The sequence below is a fragment of the Aspergillus karnatakaensis genome (genome assembly GCF_047715665.1).
Source record: "Aspergillus karnatakaensis strain CBS 102800 unplaced genomic scaffold BJY04scaffold_94, whole genome shotgun sequence".
NCBI classification, from domain to species: Eukaryota; Fungi; Ascomycota; class Eurotiomycetes; order Eurotiales; family Aspergillaceae; genus Aspergillus; species Aspergillus karnatakaensis.
Window position 1 is genome coordinate 51,185 of NW_027395806.1, and position 25,990 is coordinate 77,174.

Genomic DNA, 25,990 nt, shown 5'->3' on the forward strand with positions numbered 1-25,990 from the left:
AAGCCTAAGTAGACAATACTTTTCTAATGTTCTTGACCCCAGAGCACGTTTTCTCCGGTACTCCAACAGCCGAGAGCATTGTAGTGCACGAAACGCACTAGTATATGTATTATAGAGCTATACGCTGTAAGTATGCGACGAACCAGATATGCTCAGTATGTACTTTTAGTCTCGGGAGATCTATATGATAAATCCACGCTTAGTACGCGAGGCCTGAATGGAGTTTATAGATCACATGAGAGGCCTAGAAATTCTCGAAGCCCTGGAACCTCTCGCCAGATGATCCAGTATTTGATCATGACGGCACAGTCCAAAATCTTGCAATATTGCAGAGATACTACACCATACCCCTCCAGGAGCTAGAAGTACGTAAGCACAGCATGGGCTGAACCAGCCAGGTTCTCGAAGCTCCAACGATCGCCATACCAGACCGGAAACAAGCATTAAATATTGGCGAACAGTCGTGAGAGAGAACGTAGGCGGATTCAAAAGCCCGGAGAGGTCCGTAGTTTAAGAAACCGGGCACAGCCGTAATGTTCTCGCCAGGGTGTTCTTGCGAACCCTGATTGTCGGCGTTGCTGTAGACGGGACGGCAGGCAAGCTCCCACGAGCCCTTCACGTTGCAGAACAAGTCCGCAACCCAAGGAACCTCAATGTCGTTGTTATCCGTAATGGGCTAAAGATTCCGGCTTGATTGCACAGCACTATCACCACCCATGAAGGTTGATGGCGATAATGAAGATGGGTTCAAATAATTTCACGGAAGCATCTGCTTCAGACGCACGGACGCATGCTAAGTCGACAAGATATTCCTGGCCTTGTGGCACTCGTCGAAGACCACCCGGCCAAACCTGCCTTCCAGATCGGATGTGCACTGGTGCCGCATGATGAGGCTCCGCCATAGCTTCCAACTCGGGATTCGGTTCCCACTCGATGAGGTACAGATGCTTGTTGCTGCCTGTCAGAGCGTGTTATAGTTCGGGGCTCCCTCCATGATAACCGCCATATAACAGGCACCCTGCAAGTTCAACCCGAGTGCACTACACACTGCAGCAGTGGTGCGGGTCACGAAAGATTATTCCAAGCTCATACCGCCGGAGATGGAGACAAATGAGACACCCACGCCGCGCAAGTGACCAGGACGACTGTCTGCATCGTCTGGGGGCTTTGGTGGTCAGGGACCATCTCAAAACGAACGGAGCTGCTCAACGTCGACAGTGCAATTCTTCGATGGGAACGTGGTTTGGTGTTTAACAGAGCAATGCAACAATCAGTAGTTCAAGACGTCTCCGAATCGATAGTTGATTTCCACCAGCCAATCGTATATCACAGTTGATGGCACGACAATCAAGGTTGGTAGGTCTTCGTCTCTTGACGCTCCACACGGGATACTCACCTTGGCCCCCTGTACTGCATGACCTCAACAATGGTTGCCATCTCACAAAGGTGCGCGTATGCATACAAGCACATCGCAGAACAAGGGCGAGTTGGCAGAGAGTTTGTCGTAGAACAGCAGGAACAGTCTTCCCGAGGCCGCAGTCGGCCGCCAGAATGCCACCATCTTATCGGCCCCGCGTCTTGCGCAGCGGGAATTACTGGCTGGTATGCTGATAGTCAGACATGTAGTTTGAAGAGATAGTCTGTAAAAAGGGTCTCAGGAAGAGGTCTATAGCCTCCCCCGGGACCCAAAAGGCGTACGAGAGGGTGCCGAGGAGAGAAACGAAGTAATCCTATGGAGTTCGTATATACATCAGGTCCTCTGAAGGAAGGGTTGTGCTGGTTGGGATCTGCTCTTTCGCAAAGGCGAGCTGCTGGCATGTGATAGAGACGTTGTCAACAGGAGTTGTGAGGTGTCGCTGTTGTAGTCTAGCGTCATAAAGCAGTATTGTGTAGCCGCAGATCCCTGTGGTGAGTTTGATGCGAAGCGCTCGTGCAGACATACAGGGTCATAGCATGGCTTTTAAGAAATAATTATTCAGAAAGAGCGAAGATAAGGAAGACTATAGGTGTCTGTATGGAATTTAGGGGAAGAACAAGACAGGCTAGGCCACCAACCCTGAAGATCGGCATGAAGAATATGATATTCAGGAGATAGATGTGGGAGAGGAATAAGGCCTGAGATCGAGGATGTTAAGTAGTCACTCGGCTTCAAGTATTCCAACCTCACCCTCGTAGCAGCCATGTGCCCGACGGACCGGTCACGCAAAGACCGACACTAGGCGAGACGAAGAGCAGAGCTCCTCAATGTCAGACTCTTACTTTTGCACCGCACGGCTGTCAAACCTCATAGGAGAGGTGAGGACGGAATGGTGTGATTTGTCGGCGCCTGTCAAAGAGACTTGTTCCTGATCAACGTCAGCATCTCCCCACTCCTTCCTGACCTCATAGTTCTCTGCGCGTCGTGCTTCGAACGTGCAATGTAAGAATCTTAGCAGTCATTCCAGTCTTGAAGAGTGGCGCAAAGGGGAGCGTTCCCTTCCACCAACCACCGCCCTTTCTGGTGCATATCGCCAAGCACCGTCATTCATATGATTCCGGCGCCGACCAGCATTATCTTCAATGTGATCAGATCAAAGCTGAACGGGCTATGTCGACGGAGATGCTTTACCGGCCAAGGAGACCAGAAATAGCTCGGTGACGCAGAAAAGGTTCGCAAGTAGAATTCTCCCAGACTGTTCAGATTTCTACATATCAGCGCTCGCCGTTGAATCTTGAAGCACACCCAGAAGAACATGACTGGCTGATATAAGTAGATCATGAAGTTCCGCCAAGGTAAGTGGGACGAAGATGTTATTAAATGGTATTATGAGATTCCGTGCCCGTCTATCAAGGCAAGTCCATGGGGCCCCGAAGGCCTTGTGATTTCTGAAGCCATCATGAACCTGCTTCCCGGCCCCTTGACAGCGGGGGGCATTTGCGCTTCGGAGACTACGGCTGGAACTTCGAGATATCTGTTGGTCTGGGTCACTGCGTTTCGATATAGTTATCCAGGCAGTCTATCGGCATTGTCAATCAGAACATCCGACCACAGCACCATCTCCATCTCGGTATTGCGACCCTAGCCTGTGCTATGGTTTGAGCCGAAGTCCTTTCAGGGTTCGATTATATGGTGAAGGATGGAGAACAGCATGAGGTCCGCATCGTGGGTACTCTGTGTAGTAAGCGGTGGATAAGAATGTTGAATCAGAAGGTTTTGAACTTGGATTGCAGAGAAGAGAGCTATACCCCCCGTTTCGAGGAGAGCATCCCTAAACACGTCTCTTCCAGCGCACCGTCTGTTGTTGCCATAACGCACAGGCAAACAACGTATATGGATTATCTCGGCTTCAACGCGCTCAGAGATGGGCTCGCAAATCTTCTGTATGCGAGTGCATCGCAGATCAGGAGCCCATCACTTGACTGCTTGCGTAGCCGAGAGTAGTCTATTTCGCCATCGGCGTCGGTGGAAAAGCTATACTTCGCCATACTCCGCCGAACCGACAGTAGTACGAAATGGTATAGGTTCGTTGAACGGGTGACCATGCGGGGGTCGATATAGGTGGCCCGGCAACAGGCATCGTGCCAGATAATATGCTATCATTGAAAGAGCTGATGGTGGAGGCACTGCCACGTCGTTCGCTGCTTTTCTGCTCGTATGAACGCGAGCTGATAGTAGTAGCGCTGCCATAACAATCACTGTTATAAAGACCAGCATCCCGAAGTGATGGTTGATGGGTATTTATCGAAACATATGTCTTGGTTGTACCGTAGTCGACACCAAAAATCTGCTCGAAGCGTCTAATAATGAGTGCGGCGGTATAGCTGTCTCCGAATATCGTTTCGATGTGCACGACTTGGTAGGCTGACTGTTGACTCAGAGCGCAAGACATGGTTGTGCACAGACTCAATCAACGAATCGGTTGGATCAGATCGGTGTTTGAGGCTATTACACTCTTGTGAACTACACCACACCATGCGGTATCACCATTCCTTGTCACTGCCGACGGACTTTCCGGCGTCGGGCCTACCGCTCGCCCTTGTCCAATCTCTGTTGACCTCTTTTAGGGTGTGGTGTCAGGCAAAGAAGGATCCGAAATGCTAATTATCGAGATGCAACCGGGCCGGAAGACAGCGCGAGGGCTCGCCAACAAATAGCTCAAAACGTGCAGCCTTGTAGCAATGGGAAGGCGAGAAGGCTGGATCAAAAGCAGAGTCAGTCAGGTCTTGAATAGAAAATATAACAGATAAGAGTCACGGTACCGTGTGTGGAATTCTGACGTTAACCAAGATATTGCTCATCGACGTGTTAGCGTGTGCTCGTGCCCAGCACATGAATGACACGGTCGACAACAGATCTGGAGACCCAAGAGTCCTGGGTGACCTTTGCCCTCAAGGCCATCCTGTAGTCCCAAAATCCCAGCCTGCATCGTAAACATGCTCGCTAGATGCTTTGTTCTTTGGACTCGGAAGTACAAGGTGGGAATTACGGTACCTGCATGTCAAACGTTGATATCCTCAAACGCATCGATCTTTCACGTTGACAGTGTGTCTTGAAGCTCAGACCATGGGCATTACCGGTACTCTTTGTAGCACATCTGCAGAGCCACCCAACCCATCGCGGGTGACCTTTGGCCTCGAGGCCTTCGAGTTGTTCCGAAGTCCCATCCATTATTCACGAGATACTATTTCGTTTGAATGTTAGTCGGAAATTTGAATGGCAGCAGCGCAGACCCCATTCTCTGACCCATGCTTCCCCGTCGGTCTGTCGAAGTCCTCCAAGGTATGATTTCGTGAGCAACAGGGCTATCAGCGACCATCCGATTTCATCGACCAATCTGCTCGACGGCGACAGTCTGCACTCCATCAGCCCCCAGCACAGTAAAAACATCTCCAGAGAGCAACGGTCCAGGCGTGAATGGCAAGGCCACAATTGCTTGGTCTTCGGGTGGGCGAAGAACTGCGTGGTTCGTAATGCACCGATTCGAACTCCCAGTCTGGTCTCACCTGCCCATGACTGGGAGAGTTCCCATCTATCTAGGCTGTGGGAGTTCCTGGGCACTTAGCCGACGGCGCATCCAGAACACAAGATTTGGATGCATTTCCTTTATAGCCAGGGTAAACTGCATCGCATCTACGACCAGACATCTGCCACACCATCAACTTCGCGGAAACCCTGAATGTCGTAGCTAAACCTGGGGCTCGCTGCAGGACATCGTATTGGCATTGCTTGATGAGGATTCTTTGAAGTTCAGCAAGTATACATGGGGAGGTTTTCATAATGAAATCTTTTGAGTGAGCAGACGGGGCACCCTCGTTGGATTGCGTCTGGTGTAAATCAGTTTCGTTGCTCTCACGACTCCCCAGGGCTAGGATTGCCCGCTTGCGATGGACTGTAACCGAAGCATCAAACATCGCCTGGATGACTTTATCCGCCTCGGGTTGCCTGAGGGTCGAGCTGGTATTGACCGTCCGGGAGAATTGAGGGCATTGTAGGAATTGACATCTGGATGCGGCCCTTGAGTCGGATCGTCGCCACATTGTCTACCAAGCAAGCATAATGCATTCGTTCGAGCACCCCACCGAGCCGGTTGTGGGTGTCCTGAAGATCGTCTAGCGGAACAGCACCGGGAAATGATTTCCAGATGGTATCGTACTCAGCCCGGCACGACTTCCATAGGGGCGCGTGATAGCTATGACACTGAATTCAAGCGGTTAGCCTAATCGATTAATTTCGGGCAACACAGAAGGGTGTTGATGGATGTGTAATGGTTAAGGATAGGTGATGGGGGTACCTAACAAAATCCAATGTGGCCTTGCTCTGTCGTCGCGCATAGTGGTTGGATCCAAGACTGACAGCGCAAGTACCACAGTCCACAGACTCTAGTGTACCCACTGAGCAAACAGCAGCCAAGGACAGTGACTGAACATCAAAGGAAGGCAATCAGAGATACTAAACTCACGGTATAGGTTGTAGGAGAGCAAACTGGTTGAGGAAGTGGTAACACTCGAAAATGGGTCCTTCCATGGATCTCGCTTCGTGCTCCCTTGAATTGAGCCAAATCAGTGCAGCTTGCTGACGAATATCGGGGTCACTTGGTCTTTGGTAAGGTCATGTTGGAAAGATTCCCTGAAGCCGAAGTCGCCTTCACCCAGAACACGAACAAACCTCGGATTAAACAATGGTGACCTATTGGGACCACAGGGCAGGGCTGACTTTCTGTACAGCGAGAGCCGAACGCATCGATCGGTTGGTGTATCGGATGGACCTTCGGGTTGGTGTTGAACGAAGCGGTGACTGCATGATACCCCACGCAGCGGTAGAAGCAGGGTGGGATGTGGAACTCGAGATATGCATGATGCACAGTTATGAAGTAGAACGCGCGCAATGTCCCTCGATCTAGCAGGAACCAGCAGGAAAAGTGGTCGAATCCAGGCAGTCTGCCGTAATTTGCTTCTTAGGAGACTGGACGGCGCGAGCATGATCGACCGGGGGTCAAGGTCTGCGATGAAGTTGTCGATCCCCCGGAGTATTCGGGCTGATTGCAAAGCAATATCACAACCAGCATGATTTCGGCGCAGCCCACCAACACACATAGTGAGGTGGTTAGGCAAAAAACTGTTGCACAAAATCAGCAAATAAACGGACAGTTGCAGGCTGTATAGTGTGATCTTACTGTTGGCAACTGCTAGTCGAGACCGCACATCAGGACAGGACCGACCTATTAACCACTTTGTTAGTACTATGTACGTATGAACCATGACAAAGGTACCAAAGGCTTAGAGTTCAAGGAACTGGATGGTGAGAGAACAAGACATTGAACAAGAATTATGGTGTTGGTTGGAAGTGCGACCGATACCACAGATCAAGTGTTTGAAAGAGCATGTTATGGACCTCCTCAGGGAGTGATGGTCCAGAAGCATAATGATGTATATAGACGAAGAAGTATAGGTATAGGAAACGGCGAGGGATATTTATTGACGGCTGATCCTGCAACCGGGGTATATACGATGGAATACAGGATTCAGGGCAGAGAAGAAAGACCTATGAGATACTTATACTGATGAAGACTGTCTACTCTTCGTTGATGAGATGGACATCAACAGACTGAAGGCAGGGGGGCAAACGCCTTTCCTCAAAAATTCAAAAATTGGCTAGATAGCCCTTCCCCACGCTGCAGTGTCACCGGCACCAGAATCCCGGCAAACACGCTATATCAACCATCTGCAGAAGGATGCAATCGAGCTAAGCATCGTCACCTCCGTCCCATGTCGCATCGTTATGACCGGCAATGTCTCAACCTCGGCCGATCGTCAGGGGCCCGCCCTGGGGGCGCCGATCATTTCAGGAGCAGGCGAATCAGCTGCACTCAGCATATCCAAGCTCTACACATCCAAGGAACAAAGTGGGGGCTACCAAGCATTATTGGAGAATGTCTATCCACTCAGCTTAGTGCTACGACATTGTAATCTGCAGCTTTCCCCTGTTTGGAAGGTGAGATGGCGATGAGACGTGGGGCTGATGGCGACTTGTCGCGAGGAATGTCGGCGTGTTTCGTCAATAAATATGCCCCGGTGGCCCCTTGATTGCCTTCACTTGCTTTAAGTCGAGGTCGCCTTCCTGTCTGTCCTCCCCTCTGTCGTTCTTGTAGGACTAGACCGCACCATGCTGTTCTCCTTCACCCGCGTAACGGCGCTCTCGCTGGTCGGAGTCTCCTGCATTACTGCCTCTGCTGCAATCGAGGCGTTTGAACGGCTAAAGGCTGTGCCTGAGGGTATGTTTCCTGCATCTCCGATCGCGTTTGTCGCTAACCAACTGATTCTAGGCTGGCGGTACGATGGCACCCCTGACTCCAACCAACCAATCCGCCTCCGCATTGCCCTGAAACAGCATGATCTCGATGGCTTCGAGCAGGCCCTGCTGGACATGTCCACCCCCGGCAACTCCCACTACGGCCAGCACTACAGCGACTACGACGAGATGAAAGAGCTCCTTCTCCCAAGCGACGACTCCCTCTCTTCAGTCAAAGACTGGCTCTCCACCTCCGGCATCCCCGAGCTCGAAGAAGACGCCGACTGGATCAACTTCCGCACGACCGTCTCACAAGCAAACGCCCTCCTGGACGCCGACTTCCTCTGGTACACCCCCATCACCGAAGAAAACTCCAACACCCGCATCCTGCGCACCCTGCACTACACCCTCCCCTCCTCCGTCGCCTCGCACATCAACATGATCCAACCAACCACCCGCTTCGGCAACCTCCACGCCCAACGCTCCACCATGCGCTCCAAGCCCTCCTTCTTCGAAACCAGCCGCCTCCTCCTCGCCGGCGTCAAAGCCGGCACCCTAGACCACTGCACCGACGCAATCACCCCGTCCTGCCTCGCAGACCTCTACAACACAGAAGGCTACACCGCCGACGCCACGCGCGGCAGCAAAGTCGCCTTCGCCAGCTTCCTCGAGCAATACGCCCGCTACGACGACCTCGCCGAATTCCAAGAAGAGTACGCCCCGCACGCCGTCGGGCAAAACTTCTCCGTCGTCTCCTTCAACAACGGCCTCAACGACCAATCCTCCACCCAGGACAGCGGCGAAGCAAACCTCGACCTGCAGTACATCATGGGCGTCTCGGCCCCACTCCCCGTCACCGAATTCACCACAGGCGGCCGCGGGAAGCTCGTCCCCGACCTCTCCTCGCCCGACCCAGAGGAAAACTCCAACGAACCCTACCTCGAATTCCTGCAGGGCGTGCTCAAGCTCAACAACTCCGCTTTGCCGCAGGTCATCTCGACCAGCTACGGCGAAAACGAACAGACCGTTCCCGAAGGCTACGCGCGCACAGTATGCAATCTGTACGCGCAGCTCGGCAGCCGCGGCGTGTCCGTGCTCTTCTCCTCCGGCGACTCCGGCGTGGGCTCCTCCTGCGCGACAAACGATGGGACAAACAAGACGCATTTCATGCCGCAGTTCCCCGCTGCGTGTCCGTGGGTTACCGCAGTCGGCGCCACAAACGGGAGTGTCCCCGAGAAGGGCGTGTATTTCTCCTCTGGCGGGTTCTCGGATCTCTGGACTAGACCCGCCTACCAGGATGCTGCTGTCGAGAGCTACCTGCAGAAGTTGGGAGGGAAGCAAGCGCAGTTCTTTAATCGGTCTGGTCGCGCGTTTCCCGATGTTGCGGCGCAGGGGGAGAATTTCGCGGTGATTGATCGTGGGCGCATGGGGTTGTTTGATGGGACGAGTGCGTCGAGCCCGGTGTTTGCCGCTGTGGTGGGGTTGCTTAATGATGTGCGGTTGGCTGCTGGGCTGCCGGTGCTGGGGTTCTTGAATCCGTGGTTGTATAAGGATGGATTGCGCGGGTTGAATGATATCGTGCATGGAGGGAGTACTGGGTGTGATGGGAATGGGCGGTTTGGGGGCGCGCCGAATGGGAGTCCTGTTATTCCGTTTGCCAGCTGGAATGCCACGGAGGGGTGGGATCCTGTTACCGGGTTGGGCACACCGGATTTTGCGAGGTTAAGGGGGATTGTCCTGGGTGCTGCTGGGAATGGGACTGTTGGTGTTAATGCGACGGGGGTGAGGAGGCATTAGATGAGTAGGGGAGTGGAGTTGCGTAGATCTGGATGGTGTTTAGATGAGACGAGAGCTATGCACTATACTTAATTCTAGACAATAGCGAAGCATTGCTTACACAGTATCTTGTCATCGCTGGGATGGACTGTCACAAGAGCCTCAGGCTCTTAGGGTTGTCTCTGACCTCCCTCTACGGCCGAAGATCATCACATCTCCTCATGAAAGCACAACAGCTCACGCTGACGTTTGACCCTTGCTAGTTTCACTTCCTAGGGGCAGCCAAAGATATCTGGACTTAGTAGCAATAACAGTCAAATGGCGTCTCTCAAAAGCAATGTCCCACACGGCCAAGTTCTTCATCCACAGTGAAACTCACACTTGCTGAGTCCCGGGTCGACCTATCAGATATATCTTGTCTAGTGTCACCATCGCGTTTTCTTCCTCCAATAGTACATGCAGCCATGGCACCATCAACGTAGGCTATATTTTCCCCGCTCGGAGTGACCCCAAGGTAAGATGACACGAACCGGATCCAAGCACGCTGGAAGAGAATTTTGAATGATGGCATACACGCGACAAGAAAGTAAACACCCGGTTCGATCATCGTCCACTTGAGCAGCTGGACGGAGGTCCAAGTGTTATCTTCGTACGCATCATGGTCGAAAAACACGGCGAACCGTAGACACGAGGAGACGATTCCGCTGGTACCGAGATGTCAGACATACATAGGAGAGACTAAGATCAACGGGGTGATTGACTTACAGTCCACCTGTTGCAAAGATAATCGCAAGCCCTGTCCTCTGGATCCTACCGAGATGGAGCTGATAGATCATCGGCAGCGGGAGCACAAGCATGATTGCATCGGTAACTATGTTCGGCAGGGATGACCAGCGGTAAAAAGCTACCATATTGATGCATCTCCCATTCTCGATCGTCTTGTCCCATTGATAGCGGACGGGGTCGCACTCAAAAGTAGTTGTGAGTCCCGTGGCCAGGAAATTACACAACACTACAATCAGGACAATGTAGGCTATGAACCGTTCAACACGAAAGCTGAAAAACCGGAGGTAGAAGCCCAGAATAGCCGACTTGGGGAGAGCCACGGCCAATGCCCAGAGCCAGGCAGAGGCATAGGTCCCCTTGTACCAGGCGACTATTTTTTCCGGATGCTGAGCTTCAACAGCTGCCAAATGGAAACCGACTCCGCCAAGGGGAATAAGGACTATCCGAGCTTAGCACGGTTGAGAGCGAGTACGGGTCAGACGAGGTTTTTTTTTTTCTTTTGAACTGACGGCTTCTCAAACCCGGGACTTACTCAATATTTCAACGCACAGGATAATATTTGCCGCCAGTGCTGGCCAGATAAACCAATCGTCCAGGCCTCTTTGGGTTGTCTGTATCCGACTTGCTGTATATCGAGCAATAGCAAAGAGAATTTCCAGGAGTATGAAGACAATGCCAGCCGCGAGTATCTCATTACCAGCGTAGGCATCCATAAACTCGGGAGAAAAGTCCGAAGAGGTCTCAGCCATGGTATGAGGACGGTTAAACTCGCTCAGGTTGAATATGAAGTATAGTAACCAAAGGCGCATGAAATTCTATGACAATGTGAGCTCTCCCTGACAGCACGTCCTTCACAAACGTTATAAATGTCTGATCACCAGAGGGAGAGTATTGTTGCTTGATGTAAGCAGGGCTCATTTTCAAGTAAAAATAAACCTACACGTTACTACCTCCCAGCGTTAGGCCAATAGAGATGTGGGTGCTATAAGGCCACCAGGCTATGTCCACAGACTCTGATGTTTGCTTCTTTAGCCTTCTCATTGACGAGTGCTTGTAGGGCCCTCAGCTAGCTATGGACCTGGCTTACGCCCAATGATAAACCACTCTTGCAGTTTTTGAATATTGTTAGTCTTATATTCACTCATCTCAAGCCTTGCCAAGTGCATAACGACCGTATAGTGTTCAATCATCGATCTTAAGCGGCATCTGCAGCTGCCAGGCTCAGTCAAAGTCTTGCTGTGATCTGCCAGCCTTGCCCTGGATAGCCTACAAGTGTTGATTTCAGTGGAATGTCAGAACAGTCAATTCAACCTAGTCAGTGGATGTCAGCGACGCCATCATATAGAGTATATTGATCCAAGAAAAGGCTAAAATATCCCAATGTGCACAGTCTGTCGATGCGCAGGCATGGTAGCCGAAGAGATTAATAATGCCATGTATGTGACATTGTAAACCAGCTACCATGTCAGGACATGAGACAAAGTCAATTATTGTATAGCATTCTCAAGGGCCTCTAGAATTGTAGAGAAGGGCTATCCACCGACAAGACATCGACATCGTAAAGAGCCCGGGCTCTGCGAGTATACCTACCCTCCGACGGGGCTTTTGGGGCCATTATATTGAAAGGAGCCCCAGGGCAGGTTGAATAACAAAACAAAATCTGTACCTCTGTGTAATATGAATGAAAATGATCAATGCTCGGACATGGATTCTCTCAGCGCTCGCTTCATGAGGGGTAGTCAAACAGCAGGCTGAACGCGACCAATAAGACCTCTTGATGGAGGCCTTGCTTTTTCCTTACCACATCAGCAAAGATGACCAACAAAGCCCCGCCTCATCATGAACCTTCTCAAGACGGCCTGATCCAGAGATGGCTTGATCCCATGTCGTTGAGCATCTAGATCGATCAGAACGGATGCATACCTTCTTGCACTATCGAGCATCTGAAACCGAACGATGGCCCCCGGGTTCGAGACACCCAACCCGACCGCATTCGAGATTGCCCTCCTTTGCGTCCTGAAATGCGAACAAGATGCGATCGAGCACGTCCTGGATGAGATCTACGAGAACGATGGCTTGAGATACCGCAGAGCACAGAGTGATCGTAATGCCTATACCACCGGTCGGCTCGGAAACCACCACGTCGTCGTGGTGCACCTTCCTGCGATGGGCAACATCGACTCAGCCGCCGCCGCATCGGCAATCCGAGCAACGTTCCCGGCCATACATTTGATACTGGTTGTCGGGGTGTGCGGCGTCAATCCCAAATTGCGCGACGAAAACGGAGGAGAGGTACTGCTAGGCGATGTGATAATCAGTACGGGGCTGGTCAAGGCAGGCTCGGGGCGGCAGTATGAGGATGGCGTCGCACTTCGAAGACAGACGGAGCTTCCTCCGCATGTTGATGTACGTGCCTTCCTCCAGAAGCTGCAGTCTGCCAAAACCACCGATCGACTTCGAACGAGAACAGCGTCGTACACCTCCACGCTCTTAGAGTCATTCAACAAGGAAGGAATGCGCCCAGTGCCTACGGAGGATAAGCTATTCCCATCCGGCTATCGGCACAAACATCAGAACCCTGACATATGCGATGTCTGTGCCCTCTGCCATGGGAACTCGGACGCGGTCTGTTTAGATGCCTCGGTATCTTCGTGTGAAGAGCTGGGATGTGATGATACACTCTTGATCACTCGACGCAGGCTACAAGATGCGACCAGCAAGGTCTCCGGCAACAGCGACATTGCCAACGCTCAATCTCCGACGCTCTGGTTCGGCCCCTTTGCATCCGCTGAATTCGTTATGAAGAGTGGTCACCATCGCGATAAGCTGGCGCGCGAAAACCATGTTGTCGCGTTTGAGATGGAGGGTGGAGGCACATGGGAGTTTCTACCAACAATCATCGTAAAGGGTGCTTGTGACTATGCGGACAGTCACAAGCACAAGGCCTGGCAACAGTATTCTGCCACCACCGCTGCGGCGTGTGCAAAGGCCATGGTAGAGGAGTGGCGGACAATCCAGCCACATCTTGGTACGTACCCTAGCATGCTTGGGAATATAATCTAATCATGTAGCTGAAATGGCTGAATTCGCGTATGAAGAGCTCGGAAGATCGAGAGCACCAGGTCTCGACGCTATTCTGAAAGATATACCTCATGTTCCTGAGGCCGCGTTCGACTCGTTTGCGATGCAGAATGTTCCCTTCTGTCACGAAAACACTCGGGTTAAGCTTCTGAGCGACATTTGTACATGGGCAACTGCGAAGGAGAGCCTCCCCGTTTTCTGGCTGCAGGGAATTGCAGGAACGGGCAAAACAACGATCGCGAAAACAGTTGCCCGCACCTTCACAGAGCAAAACTCCCTTGCAGCAAGCTTCTTCTTCTCGCGTGGCGCAGGCGACCGTGGGACCGCCAACAAGGTCATCGGAACGCTAGTTCATCAGCTATGCCTATATCCAACCCTTGAGCCTCACATCTCGATGGGACTACGATCGCTAGTTTGTGATACAATATCCTCAAACCCCAGCATATTCACCAAGGCATATGCAGAGCAATTTGATCACTTGCTACTACGTCCGATCCTGCAGCTTCAAACCAAATTCCCTGACTACCACAGCGAGCCGTTGCTGATTGTCATAGATGCTGTGGATGAGTGTGACCCCATCCAAGATATCGGTCTGCTAATAGAACTATTGGCTACGGCCCAGAGACTAGTCTCAATACCTCTACGATTCTTCCTCACAGGGAGACCGGAAACTGAGGTTACCTACCGTATTCGCCGTGTCAGTTACAATGTGAATCACATTACTCTTCACAATATTGAATCGAGTCTTGTCGCGGCAGATATTCTCATTTTTGTGAAGGATAAATTCCGTGACATCCGGGAAAGGTTGCATTACAGTGACGATTGGCCCACTGCTGCTGAAATTGACCTTGTGGTGTCCAAGTCCTGCGGGCTCTTTATTTACGCTGCTACCGTGTGCCGCGTCCTTGGGGCTAGACACTCGAAGCACTTGTTACGTCGTTTCATTGAGGATGATAACCATGCCAACTCTAATCTTGATGAGATGTACAACCTTATTCTGGTCCAGGCCTTGGTTCCTACAGATGATGCCGCAAGCCGGGATGCGGCCATTCAATCCTTTCGTCTTATCATCGGTTCTATGGCCGCATTGTTTGACACGTTGTCGATCAATGAACTTCATTGTTTCCTTATAGCTCATCGAGCTTCCTCGGAGGCTGATGGCTTTCTTCAAGCATTTGATCACGACGAGATTGAGGAAACACTCCGTCATTTTGGTTCCGTCCTCGAAATACCCGAAAATGATAGAGATCTTCCCGTCCGCATCTTCCACCCCTCTTTTCGCGAGTATCTCTTCAAGCCACGGCGAGAGGGTCTCGGATACGCGGGATTGAATCCTGGTGACACCCACGAGATGCTGCTCCGGTGCTGCCTGGACAGCATGTGTGCTTATCTCCGGAAAGACATCTGCCAGGTTGGCAGTCAAGCGCAGGTCGACAATACTTCAACCAGCTGGATCTGAGAGAGTATCTTCCATTACATGTCCAGTATGCTTGCAAATACTGGGTCTCACATGTTGTGTCCATGTCTGGAGACGCACGGCAGAATATCCTCATGGACGGTGGACCGGTCGACCGATTCTGTCGCTCTAGAGTTATATACTGGATAGAGGCCATGAGTATATTGGAGATGGTTCCGACAGCAATTTCCATGCTTTCCAGGATGAGTTCATTTGGTAATGTTGGCCACCCCACCCCCGAGTCCCCTAGTATCGACTGACGACTTCTCAGGAGAGAGAACGTCCCAACACTTCGTCTATCATCAGTGATGCTTTCCAGTTTCTTCGCCACAATTCAGCCATGATCGAGGATGCGCCTCTTCAAATATTTGTTCCGCCCTTGTCTTCTGCCCCGCGCAGAGCGTCATCCGCAACATATTCGAGAACGATATGCCCTGCTGGCTGAGCGAAACGCCTGATATTCCCTCATCCTGGCCGCTATCGATAACCCTGGAAGCACACGGGCAAGAAAGTGCCTGGGTGGTGGAGTTTTCCTCCGATAAGAGGTGGCTTATTTCAGCACACTCCTCCAAATTTTGTATCTGGGATCTTGCAACGTGCACCTTGCTGCGATCATTCGAGACCAGTCGTACCTCGAGAATTGTGTCTATTTCTTTGTCGCCTGATAATCGGACACTTGCCGTCGGCTTCCTCAGTAACCTGCCATGCTTAATGGACCTTGTGACTGGATCTGATGTTCACGTATTTAACGATAGTCGCGTCGCCGGTATGCGGGTCGCATTTTCGCACAATGGTCAAATGCTGGCTATCGCTGGAACACAGGTTGAACTATGGGATATCACAACATTGACTCTGAGACATGTATTGGATGGACACACCAATCGCGTCTTGGATGTAGCTCTTACCGCTGACGATGCACTTATCATTACCGTGCCTGGTTTGCGTGTTTTCGACTGTCAGTCGGGATACTTTAAACAAACCCTAGCCACTAACACCAGCCCGACTATTCCCGTCCAATGCGTATCAGTTTCGCATGCACATAACTTTATCGCCACGGTGGGTGGTCTTGTGCAGATATGGGACTCTCAAACACTCCGCCACATTACAGATATTGATCTCAAAGTCAGCGACGACGAGAGGGCCACCTTCTCGGCAGATGATCAATTCCTCGCCACATTTTCGGCAGATGGCCAATTACTCGCCACTGGGGACTGGAGCGGAAATATCTCCATTTGGAGTACTGAGTCGTGGTCACTTAGATGGACGTTGACGGATCAATCAAGAACGAACCTCAGCTCCTTGAAGTTTGCCCCATGCGGTTACCTCCTCGCGTCAGCCTTAGAAGATGGAACTATTGGCCTGTGGGATCTTCTGGATTATGTGCTCTCGACCCCTTTTGGCTATCATCGCAGTCCTGTCGAACACATCAAAATCTCGCCCAATGGTCAATATTTGGCGTCCTCTTCTGACGAGCTTGTAAGGGTTTCTGACTTCGCTACGGACCAAACATTGTTTGTACTCCGTAGCACTGGAATTTGGAGCATTTTCTTTTCGCCGAGCGAGCTCCTCTTGGCCATAGGCTCCGACTCAGAGTGTATCCGCTTGTTGAACACTAATACGTGGGAAACTCGAAACGTTTCAGGTACATATGGAGGCTGTTTCGCAGTGGCATTCTCATCGGATGGTAAACTATTCGCAAGCTCTCATAGAACTTACAGCACTTCAAGCCATGAAATCCGTGTCTGTGAGGTTTCTCAGGGGTCTTTGCTGCATGATTTCAAGGTGCTCGATCCGGTCTGGTCGCTAGCCTTCGCGCCCGATGGCCAGCAATTGGCATGTGTTTGTTCTAACCATGTCAGAGTCTTCAATTTACCAACCGGAGACTCAATGACTTTCTTAGAGGGTGATGGTGGTACCCGTAACTATATCACATTTTCTCCAACGGGTTCTTCTTTGATCTTTCAACATTATTCGGGATACGCACTTGAATTTGCATGGCCATACGACAATTCCTCACCAGAGAGAATTGAAGACTCTCTTTACGCACGAAAGGTTTCCTTGACTGTACCGGAGCAGAATTGGGCTATTGGCGGCAGATGCAGGTGGATCACCTTCCGTGACACTCCGATCATGTATCTGCCAGAGAGCCGGAAGGCTCACATCTGCGACATCTTGGGGAACACCATAGTCATTGGGTCTTGTTCTGGGATTGTCACTATTCTTCGGTTCAAAGATCTTGAGGAATTTGTTATATGATCTTTGAGAGTTGAGGGAAAGAACTTCAAATGAACTTCAAGGTTATTGTGTGTAGTGCGAGAGATATACTTGCGCAAGAGCCTCCTGCATAATCAACTCACGCCGGTATGGTATACTTATAGCTAGAACATGCGTGTCGTTATCTAGCTCAAAATAGCCCCGGGGCCAACCGCTGTACCTTCTCAAGACAGCCTCGGCAGTCTAGCTTGAAACCGTTCACGAAAGGCATAAACAATAGTTCGCCCATCCTTCGGTGATCATTGAGTGAGAAGCAAGTCTACCTACAACCATAATCCGTCCCGAGTAGACAAAGATGTTTGAAAGCACCTCTACGAATTCCCAATAAACCAAGGTAGATTCGTAAAACGCACCCTTTAAAATTGCCTTAAGCCCACCCCAGCTTATCATGAATGAGAGGTGGGGTGACACTCTATAAGCGGTGGGTTTGGGGGTAGAGAGCAAAGCCCAGAGATAACTCTAAAATAAAGAACAGGTAGAATGGATGTGAGGTCGTTGGCTTGCATGATAAAGAAAACAACGCGTCTCCAGTCTGAGCATTGAATGGCCTGCCATTATCAAGCCAACCATCCTTGATTTCAACTCCGGGTATCGCAGGGATCTTAAGTCATATTCTCATTAGTCGTATCTATGTACGAAAAGGACCAGATATACACTCCTCCAGGCGCGTCTAGCATCTACACGAAACCGCACCCAATCAGTTCGCCCACACCCACCAACATCACCACCCAGAACCCCCAGCTCAAAACTCCCCCACCAACCCCAGCCGCAATCCCACTCGCACCCCCCGTCCCCTCATCCCCCGGCTGCGCAGGCGCAATATACCCTGGCAACTCCGGATCCTCAACGGGCCCATCATCCAACCCCTCCCCCTCCTTCACCGTCCCATTCCCACTCCCCGTCCCAGCAACAACCGCAACCTTCCCTCCACCCCTCACCTCATTTGGAGCACTCAACAGCCCCTCACTCTCCGCCGTCTGCACAGCAGCCCACCAAACAGCCGCCATATTCTTATATCCCTGATTATCGGGGTGCGTGCCATCAACCAGCATCTCCGAGCCAATGAAGTAGCTCATCTCCGCGAGCACGACACGGTCACCGGCTGAACGGCGGCGGCCGGCAAGATTCCGGTACTCCCTGCTGATGCGGGAGACGACGCGTTGGGCGTGTGTGTTGGGCAGGAGTGTCGAGAGGATGATGGTTGTGTTGGGGATTGCGGTGAAGAGATTGGTTATGAGGGTGTCGATGCGGGAGTCGGCATCGGAGATGTCGTTGTTTTGGAGGCCGTCGTTTGTGCCGACACTAGAAAAAATAACTGTTTAGTGGATTGTTTGGTGTGGTAATAGTTATAGAGACGTACTTGATGAGAATCAGATTCGGCTGCATGGAAGCAGACCGCAGCGCTGCGCTCTCGATGGCGTCGATGGTGTCGCCGAAGTGGCCTTCGTTTTGCTGTGTTCACACAAGTTAGTATCGCCCGGGCACGTTTTAGAGTGACTCGGTGGAAACGCACATTATCCTTCATAGTCCCGTTCGTCAAACTCCCGACCATGTCAACCTCCCATCCCGCATAGCGCAGCTGCTCGCGCAGGTACTTGCGATATCCGTTGCCATCGTTCGATTGGTACCCGACTGTGATGGAGGCCCCGAGGGGCATTACCCGGAGGAGGAATGGTTTTGTGCTGTTTGTGTCGGCGCGGGGCGCGAGTGTGATTTCGGTATTTGCATTGTGTGCGGTGGGTGGGAGAGAAGTGGAGAGGGCAGATGCAATGAACGTAAAGATCGCGAAGATCGTAAGCCCGGAGTAGAACTGTGGTATCCGAGGTCGGATGGACTGTCGTCGGGACATTCCTGTGGGAGGTACCTAGGGATGGGTTAGAAATGTTAGTGGAGGCGGGTCGGGACTTCTCTGTTGCTATTGCTGTGTCACAGCAGGGATATATATTCCGGGCTCGTCTGAGACGGAAAGAGGCGCAGTTGTCGTGATCGTTTCGTCAAGCGTCAAAGTCGTGAATGGGTGAAGATGCAAGTTGATTATGTCTTGATGAGCAATCCATGACGGAATGCGCAGGCAGCGACAATCGCGAGTCAGTCATGTTTATCTGCGATCGAGTCTCGGTTGCCAGGCACGATAGCAATTGAGGGATATGATTGGCTGGGGAATGCTCGGCCCGCTGTAGCGTGGATCTAAAATTAAACTAATGCAGAGCGCTTATTGGCCATGACGAAATACTACAAGAGACTGATCGAGATCGCGTTGATCCTTCAAGCTTGTCGGTCTGGATTCTGAGGGCGTGGAAGTTTAAACCGAGTATATTCAGTCTGCTAGTTTCTCTCAATATCAATAGCGCTATCCCTAGCTGCCATGTGGCGTGCATAGCCACAGACCCTTGCAGCGCCTTTCGTATAGATATCGCGCAAGCGACCCGTCGGGCACCCAAGCTGGCTTAGTCTTCTTATCAAAACGTCGATGCCTAGAGCTTCACCAAGGACGAGAAAGCAGGTGATACAACTGACTATTTTCCTCTGACTCGTGTGTTGGATTTACCTCGAGCTTGTGAATGCATGTGACTGATGAAATACTTCATCATGAGGTTGATCAGTACGGGGGGATTTCAGGGAGGCACTGATAGATAATTAGTGTATGTACGAGCCCAGGTGGGAGTATAGTGGATTGACTGATTGAGTGATCAATGGGAGGGTCTTGGTACGGAGACCGCTAGTTTGTCAACTCGTCTTGCTGGGCAAATATATATATTTGGATTTGAAAGATTCGACGAGGCACGATTGCATCGACGGAGTGGCCTGAATTGTATACACAAAGAGCCCAACAAACTCTGGAAAGGGGCTATCATTCTCTTCAAGACAATATAGGTGATATCAACTCCAAAAAAAGTGCCGAGGACAAAGCAGAGATTAGATAAGGATGCGGGGTTTATGGACCAACTGCTTGATCTCCAACTCTGATGTCTTCGGCCCGAGATATTCTCTCCCACCTTGAGCAGGTCTCTTGGCTTCTGTCCTTCATGCAACATGGTCAATACGTCAAAAAGGACAGACAGAACTCTCAGGAGGGCAGTGAATGCGTAAGTGCAACCAATATCGTCTCTGGTCTTGTCCGGCTGCTGGAGTGGGTGGTTCGACATCACGGCATCTCGTTCCGAGATAGCAAACGGCTGACTCGCATTACATCCAGCTGCTCTCGCTGCCGTCAGCACAAGATCAAATGTTCCGGCGAGTGCCCCTGTAGCAACTGCGTACAACGCAACTCAAAATGCACATTCAGCGACGAAGGCAAGAAAATCCAAGTCAGCAAGAAACAGCTTTCGGATCTGTACCGGAGAAACTGCGATCTCGAGAAAGAGAACCGTGCCTTACAGCAGCAATTATCAAACCGACAGGATGCGACAGGGCCAGCTGAGCGCTCGGGGCTGCTCTCGCCTGTGGATCATGTTGGCGCCAATAGTTACCACTCTTCGCCTTTGGATCGGTTGATTGAGTCTCGAGATGAGAACGAACAGGAGGAGAATGGGAGCCATATTGTCAATCCTTTGTCTTGTGGGCCGCCTGAGTATATCATGGATAGAGTAGGAAAGCCTCGTAAGTGCATCCCCTTCGCTGGATTGCATCGACTAACCGCTCAGACTACCTTGGACACACTTCAACATGGTCGTTGACCATACGGCTTCTCCACCTTACACATCACGCTCTATACAAGTGTCCATTCCCAAGCGCAGACCTTCACATCGACTCGATGACCTACGACCTACAATGGAACGGTCTACGAAGCCCTGCAATTCCAGATGTTCGCGGTCTACCATCCCTCGACCACGCCCTGTTCCTTATCAACGCAACAAAATTCCACACAGGCCAGATATTCCACCTATTCCATGAACCGACATTCATGGCCCAGCTGAACCATTTCTACGAGGATCCTGAAACCCACATCCACACATCCGGCTTATGGTTCATCCACTTCCTCGTCATCATCGCTCTCGGCAAAGCATTCGTAGGGACTAAAGCACGCGGAAAGTCTCCACCCGGCGCTGAATATTTTATTCGAGCGTTTATGATGCTTCCGGACTATAGCTTTTTACTGAAGGATGCATGTACGTCGGCTGAAGTCCTATGTGCGTTTGCACTGTACTTGCAGTCCGTTGACTGGCGAACGTCGGCACATAACATGGTAGCAGCATCCCACAAAGCCCTAGGTAAAGTGTAACAATTTAACTAATGTCGTCAGATCGGCCAAGCTTCGCGCATGCTGCAAATACACGGCTACCATACGAACGTAGCATCTCGCTTCACAAACGCGGAAGACCTCCTTCGCTGCCAGAAGATCTGGTGGACGGTATACGTTCTCGAGCGGCAAATGTCGGTTCTTATGGGGGCGCCACTGGGGATTAGTGAAAGCGATATCAGCGCTCTGCTGCCGACCTTTTCCGACTCGCATATCAAGACCACGACCGTCGCTATACACGTCAAGCTTTCGCAGGCTTTCAGCCAAGTTGTGAACGGTATGCTCCTCACTCTCCTCATTCCGCAGATGCTGACCATTAAGCCCTGTATCGCGAAAGCGGCCATTCCAGCTTAACGTTCGTGAAAAGCACACAAGAGGTCTTACAGCGCGTTGCAGATGTCGCCCCTGACCTTCGGGAGCACTTCCCGGTGCCGGAGAAAGAGGCAGTCAATGGCATCTCCCGTGTAGCGGGGTATATGAATTTGCTCTATCACCAGGTTTGTCTTTGCGTCGTCTCTGCGAGCTCTTGACTAAGTGTCTATCAGTGCATCATGCTCGCAACACGCCCCTTCCTGTTCATTCTCGTCGAGATGTCCGTCAAATCAGATACCCTGATGGAAGTCCCTACGCCGATCCAATTGCTACTGCAGATCTGCTTGGAGTCTGCAAAGAAGTCGATATTCATTCTGAGTGCTCTGCAGGATCAAAGTTTACTGGGTAAGCTATCTCTGCACCGGGCTAACTGGAGAGACTCACTTACGAAATTAGAATGCTTTCTCCCCTTTGACCTGGAGAGTGCCGTCTCCACTGGCCTCGTCATCACCATGGCCTCACTCGTCAGCCCATCGCTAATAGAAAGCCACACCTCATACCTCACCAACTTATCAAACATCCTCGACCACATGGTCGAGCAAGGAAACCTGATTGCGGCGGACCAGAAAACAGAACTCATAGAGCTGGAGAGGCTTTGTGCGAGCCTGAAGCTGGCCCAGCATCAAGATAAGGACGGAGATGCTTCGGCAGTTCCACTGCAGAATGGACACAATGCATATCCCGAACACCCGCAAGCGGGTATTCTGATAGATGTCGACGGCAGTCGGGACGACCAGTGGCAGGGAGATATCCTGGAGCCAACGGATTGGGCGAGGGATATGTCCCCGTCGCAGATCTTGGAGGTGGTGGATATGTTGAATGGAGAGAATTTGCTTGATTGGGTTGATTTGCCGAGTAATGCGTTGGGGTTTGGGGCTGATGGGGATTTCTAGCTTACCTTGACCATCAATATATGAGCTGTGTTGGCGTCATGTTCACACATATGGATTGGTGTGCAAGTCAAAGTGTCTACTTGAGTTACGGTTACTAGCTTCGCATTTTACACAAATTCAAACAAGCATAGCCGAAGAACCGCAAGCTATCTATCATTCTAGAGTGCCCAGAGTTAGAACCTCTGAACATCAACGCTCGCCGAGTTCCCGTTGCTAGCTCTGCGCAATACCTAAGCCACTCCTGCAACCAGATGACCAACAAGAAGCTTGATTGCTATAGCATCACGTATACTATTTAAGTTCCCATACCACTCTTCCAAACCCAACCTACACACACCTAGCCCCATCAACAAGCACCTCAACGCCACTAATAATCCCACTGGCCGGTTCCGCCAAAAACAACGCCACATTGGCAACATCACTCGGCTCCACCAACCTCCCAATCGGAATTGCCTCCCGCTTAGCCCTCAGAATCTCCTCCGGCACAGGGCCCTCGTCAATCCCCGCAAACTTCTTCAACAGCGGCGTATTCCCACTCGTCGGGCAAATCGTGTTAAAGCGTAACTGGTCCCTCGCAAATTCCAACGCAAAGGACTTGGTAGCCGACGACACAGCGGCTTTTGTGGCGTTGTACCAGGTCTGCGTGGGACCAGGCCGGATCGCGTTCTCGGAGGAGATCACGACCGTGGACCCGGGCCCGTTCTTTTTCATTTCTGGAATCAGGATCCTCGAGGCGAGATAGATGCTTTTCACGTTCACGGCGAAGAGGCGCTCGAATTCGGCGGGTGTTACGTCCAGACCGGATTTGTTGGGGTACGACCAGCCCGCGTTGTGGACGACGATGCTGGGGGGTGCCCCGAAGTGCGAGATGCAGGTTGATAGCTGTATCGCAAGTGTGTCAGTATATGAGACAACCCGTGTAGAAGAAGAGGGGGCGTACGGCTTTCTTCCAGCTTTCTTCCTCGGCGACGTTTGCTTTGATTTGGTACGCCTGGGACTCTGGGTAGCCGGAGACAGGGCCGTCGGTGGCTTGCAGGTCTAGGCCGAGGACGACGGCGCCTTCGCGGATGAAGGTTTCCAGGATGCCGCGGCCGAAGCCTTGTGTTGAGCCGGATATTAGGGCGATCTTTCCTTCGAGGCGGCCGGGCATTTTGAGGGAGTGCGGTGCTGAGTTGAGATAGATTGAGTGGAAAAGTATCTTCTAGATGTATACCATAGAAGATCCCGTCAACATACAGGGTATAAGTACTCATTCAAATATATGGGCTTTGTTTGGAGGTTGTCTTGTGTATGCTGCTGGCCTTATCTCTCCATCGGACCGAGTATTCGGAGTGTGGCCCGCGGCCAGGATGTGATGAGGTAGCACCTCTCTATCTCTCAGTGCAAGCACTCTTTCTCGGCCCGTTGACTCGTCTCCACTGAGAACGCCTATGTGGTGCGGTACCTAGGACAGGCGTGGTTCTTTTCTCCGCACGACACGGGTCGATAGCTGGGAAGGAGATGGAAGAGCGGCAGACTTCATAGGATACTAGTGTAACCTCTAATAACTGCAGTCCACTAAGTAAGATGCAGGCGTTGCTCTATGAGCCCGCTTACGTCGCAGTGTATTATCCAGACTATCACTTTGCAATGGATACCGAGCTCACACCGTCTCTTGTGTGCGTCTTCAGTCAGGCGTAGTGCACATTTCAGATAGAAACCAAACAGACGTTAAAGATATATACACGTATATTTGTCTTAAGCGAAGAGGCTACCACAGGAGGATATAATATCAGGAGGACCTCGTGATGCTATACCGAGTTATCGGCACAAGAAAACACCCCCGACACCCTACCCTTATCATACGACTGCTGGATACTCAGAACCGTCGCATAGGTCCCTCCAACAATAATAAACGCCCCAGTCTGAATCATAAATATACCAGTCCCAAAGGCAATCGCTTCTTTCCACCCCCTTCGGTAAGCCCCGAACGACTCGAGCAGCCACCTCCTCGCCGAGACAGTCACTCCAGCTTCCAGACCCCCGTTCCGCACCAATCCATCAACCTTGACAGGCCTCCTAGCCAGAAAGAAGAAAAGCATAAAACCCGGAACGATATTCGTAAATACAGGGTTCACCAGTGCACCAACAAGACTAAGAAACTCATCGAAGAAAGGCACGACGCCAACGACGATAAATGCAAAGACGACGGTAGCAAGCATCGACCCAATCCAGACAGCCCAATGAACCACTGTATTCGACTGAAGATGCCTCGTACCCCGAAGGATACGCACAAACCAATACTTCGCCGCAATGTGGCTCCACAGCACAGCCGTGACAAGAAGGCCCGGCAACGCAATCCTGTAGGAAACCTTCTTGACTACCGGTCCAGCGGACCCAAGTGCTGGGGAGGCAAGATACTGCCCGATCTTCCCGTAGATAATTGACGAGATCGCAATGTTGGTGATCACGATGAATGTCTGTCCGCATATCAGAGCCCGGGTAAACTGCTCAGGTCTCTTCATCTCAGCAGATACATAGAAGAAGGTCCCTGATGCACCGAGGGCAAAGAGCTGGCTGGAGACCGCAGCCATGGCCTGCGAGAAGGTGGCTTTTGGGAGGACCTGGATATTCAGAACTATGGGTCCCGGTGGTGCGGCTGCGGGTCGTGACTGGGCCAGGACAGCGATTGCAGTGATCCAGATTGCGAAGACGATGCCTGCGACACCGATCCAGCTTATCCACGCTACTTTCTCTAGGGAGCGGAAGCCTGTTCTGATGATGAAGGCTGCGGCGCAGGTTACGGCCACGAAGACCATGGTGCATGTTTCGTGGTTGGAGAGTGCATTGAGTGCCACGGAGGTCGTTAGCATGCCGGCTCCTGCTACTAGGGCTAGGTAGATGTAGTAGATGACCCCGATGAGCTCGCGGGCTCCCTTGCCGAAGAGGATTTCTGCTGCGTCGCTGATACTGTGGATGTGTGGGTAGTACTGGCGGGCGTTGCCACATAGATATCCGGAGATCGTGGTGATGATGGCTAGAACGATGAAGCAGAGGATGCCTGGGAAGAAGCCGAGGACGTGGAAGGTACCAGGGAGGCTGAGGGCCCCAAGGCCGATTTGGAATTTTGCAATGAGGATTGCGGCGGATTGCCAGGAGACGCCGCGAAAGTCGACTTCGCCTGCGCCGCTGTCGAAGAGGTCTTGCGGGGGTTGGGTGCTGGGTTTGGCCGGGGGTAGCTCGTGGGTGGTGCCGTGCTCGACCTCGTGGGTCTCATCTTGAGGCATGCTTTTCTTCGCGTCGGTCATTGTGAAACTTCTTGCATATGTCTGGGACAGCTAGGTCAGCAAGTATGGTGAATAGAT

At 51.6% G+C, this 25,990-nt stretch overlaps 11 protein-coding genes across 11 annotated transcripts; 5 read left to right on the forward strand and 6 right to left on the reverse strand.

The window, feature by feature from the left end:
* Positions 1–153: 153 nt before the first annotated feature.
* Positions 154–576, reverse strand: BJY04DRAFT_173341 (uncharacterized protein). Its single transcript, XM_073709275.1, has one exon. It carries the CDS (start codon positions 442–444, stop codon positions 232–234), a length of 213 nt encoding a protein of 70 aa, XP_073564696.1. The 5' UTR covers positions 445–576; the 3' UTR covers positions 154–231.
* A 7,015-nt stretch (positions 577–7,591) lies between these two features.
* Positions 7,592–9,834, forward strand: BJY04DRAFT_233229 (S53 family peptidase). The gene is made up of 2 exons (XM_073719921.1): positions 7,592–7,751; positions 7,803–9,834. Exons 1-2 carry the CDS (start codon positions 7,643–7,645, stop codon positions 9,563–9,565), a joined length of 1,872 nt encoding a protein of 623 aa, XP_073564697.1. The 5' UTR covers positions 7,592–7,642; the 3' UTR covers positions 9,566–9,834.
* Positions 9,835–9,872: 38 nt separating this feature from the next.
* On the reverse strand, positions 9,873–11,079 carry BJY04DRAFT_224577 (uncharacterized protein; the record flags this gene model as incomplete). Its single annotated transcript, XM_073718010.1, has 3 exons — positions 9,873–10,248; positions 10,310–10,769; positions 10,863–11,079. 3 exons carry the CDS (start codon positions 11,077–11,079, stop codon positions 9,873–9,875), a joined length of 1,053 nt encoding a protein of 350 aa, XP_073564698.1.
* A 1,417-nt stretch (positions 11,080–12,496) lies between these two features.
* On the forward strand, positions 12,497–13,956 carry BJY04DRAFT_233231 (nucleoside phosphorylase domain-containing protein; the record flags this gene model as incomplete). The annotated part of the gene is made up of 2 exons (XM_073719922.1): positions 12,497–13,358; positions 13,853–13,956. The coding sequence occupies 2 exons, from the start codon at positions 12,497–12,499 to the stop codon at positions 13,954–13,956; spliced, it is 966 nt and encodes a 321-aa protein (XP_073564699.1).
* Positions 13,957–14,898: 942 nt separating this feature from the next.
* BJY04DRAFT_202981 (uncharacterized protein) lies at positions 14,899–15,505 on the forward strand. Its single transcript, XM_073713291.1, has 2 exons — positions 14,899–15,088; positions 15,139–15,505. The coding sequence occupies exons 1-2, from the start codon at positions 14,933–14,935 to the stop codon at positions 15,310–15,312; spliced, it is 330 nt and encodes a 109-aa protein (XP_073564700.1). The 5' UTR covers positions 14,899–14,932; the 3' UTR covers positions 15,313–15,505.
* Positions 15,506–16,121: 616 nt separating this feature from the next.
* Positions 16,122–17,414, forward strand: BJY04DRAFT_202982 (uncharacterized protein). Its single transcript, XM_073713292.1, has one exon. It carries the CDS (start codon positions 16,755–16,757, stop codon positions 17,121–17,123), a length of 369 nt encoding a protein of 122 aa, XP_073564701.1. The 5' UTR covers positions 16,122–16,754; the 3' UTR covers positions 17,124–17,414.
* A 404-nt stretch (positions 17,415–17,818) lies between these two features.
* Positions 17,819–18,990, reverse strand: BJY04DRAFT_224580 (SGNH/GDSL hydrolase family protein; the record flags this gene model as incomplete). Its single annotated transcript, XM_073718011.1, has 3 exons — positions 17,819–18,443; positions 18,502–18,593; positions 18,655–18,990. The coding sequence occupies 3 exons, from the start codon at positions 18,988–18,990 to the stop codon at positions 17,819–17,821; spliced, it is 1,053 nt and encodes a 350-aa protein (XP_073564702.1).
* A 576-nt stretch (positions 18,991–19,566) lies between these two features.
* BJY04DRAFT_202984 (uncharacterized protein) lies at positions 19,567–20,182 on the reverse strand. Its single transcript, XM_073713293.1, has one exon. The coding sequence runs from the start codon at positions 20,174–20,176 to the stop codon at positions 19,832–19,834; it is 345 nt and encodes a 114-aa protein (XP_073564703.1). The 5' UTR covers positions 20,177–20,182; the 3' UTR covers positions 19,567–19,831.
* Positions 20,183–22,813, forward strand: BJY04DRAFT_202988 (fungal specific transcription factor domain-containing protein). Its single transcript, XM_073713294.1, has 6 exons — positions 20,183–20,741; positions 20,786–21,327; positions 21,385–21,658; positions 21,703–21,878; positions 21,927–22,098; positions 22,150–22,813. The coding sequence occupies exons 1-6, from the start codon at positions 20,720–20,722 to the stop codon at positions 22,644–22,646; spliced, it is 1,683 nt and encodes a 560-aa protein (XP_073564704.1). The 5' UTR covers positions 20,183–20,719; the 3' UTR covers positions 22,647–22,813.
* A 149-nt stretch (positions 22,814–22,962) lies between these two features.
* BJY04DRAFT_233234 (NAD(P)-binding protein) lies at positions 22,963–23,796 on the reverse strand (the record flags this gene model as incomplete). The annotated part of the gene is made up of 2 exons (XM_073719923.1): positions 22,963–23,528; positions 23,587–23,796. The coding sequence occupies 2 exons, from the start codon at positions 23,794–23,796 to the stop codon at positions 22,974–22,976; spliced, it is 765 nt and encodes a 254-aa protein (XP_073564705.1). The 3' UTR covers positions 22,963–22,973.
* A 640-nt stretch (positions 23,797–24,436) lies between these two features.
* Positions 24,437–25,933, reverse strand: BJY04DRAFT_224583 (transmembrane amino acid transporter protein-domain-containing protein; the record flags this gene model as incomplete). Its single annotated transcript, XM_073718012.1, has 1 exon — positions 24,437–25,933. The coding sequence occupies one exon, from the start codon at positions 25,931–25,933 to the stop codon at positions 24,437–24,439; it is 1,497 nt and encodes a 498-aa protein (XP_073564706.1).
* Between the last annotated feature and the right edge of the window lie 57 nt (positions 25,934–25,990).

Coding starts and splice junctions, on each gene's coding strand:
- BJY04DRAFT_173341 (XM_073709275.1), bottom strand. CDS start 444: ATGCTTGTTTCCGGTCTGGTATGGCGATCGTTGGAGCTTCGAGAACCT.
- BJY04DRAFT_233229 (XM_073719921.1), top strand. CDS start 7,643: ATGCTGTTCTCCTTCACCCGCGTAACGGCGCTCTCGCTGGTCGGAGTC. Junction 7,752..7,802: donor GCTAAAGGCTGTGCCTGAGG/GTATGTTTCCTG, acceptor AACTGATTCTAG/GCTGGCGGTACGATGGCACC.
- BJY04DRAFT_202981 (XM_073713291.1), top strand. CDS start 14,933: ATGTCTGGAGACGCACGGCAGAATATCCTCATGGACGGTGGACCGGTC. Junction 15,089..15,138: donor GGATGAGTTCATTTGGTAAT/GTTGGCCACCCC, acceptor ACGACTTCTCAG/GAGAGAGAACGTCCCAACAC.
- BJY04DRAFT_202982 (XM_073713292.1), top strand. CDS start 16,755: ATGACTTTCTTAGAGGGTGATGGTGGTACCCGTAACTATATCACATTT.
- BJY04DRAFT_202984 (XM_073713293.1), bottom strand. CDS start 20,176: ATGTTGCATGAAGGACAGAAGCCAAGAGACCTGCTCAAGGTGGGAGAG.
- BJY04DRAFT_202988 (XM_073713294.1), top strand. CDS start 20,720: ATGGATAGAGTAGGAAAGCCTC. Junction 21,879..21,926: donor TGAATTTGCTCTATCACCAG/GTTTGTCTTTGC, acceptor AGTGTCTATCAG/TGCATCATGCTCGCAACACG. Junction 22,099..22,149: donor GCAGGATCAAAGTTTACTGG/GTAAGCTATCTC, acceptor TTACGAAATTAG/AATGCTTTCTCCCCTTTGAC.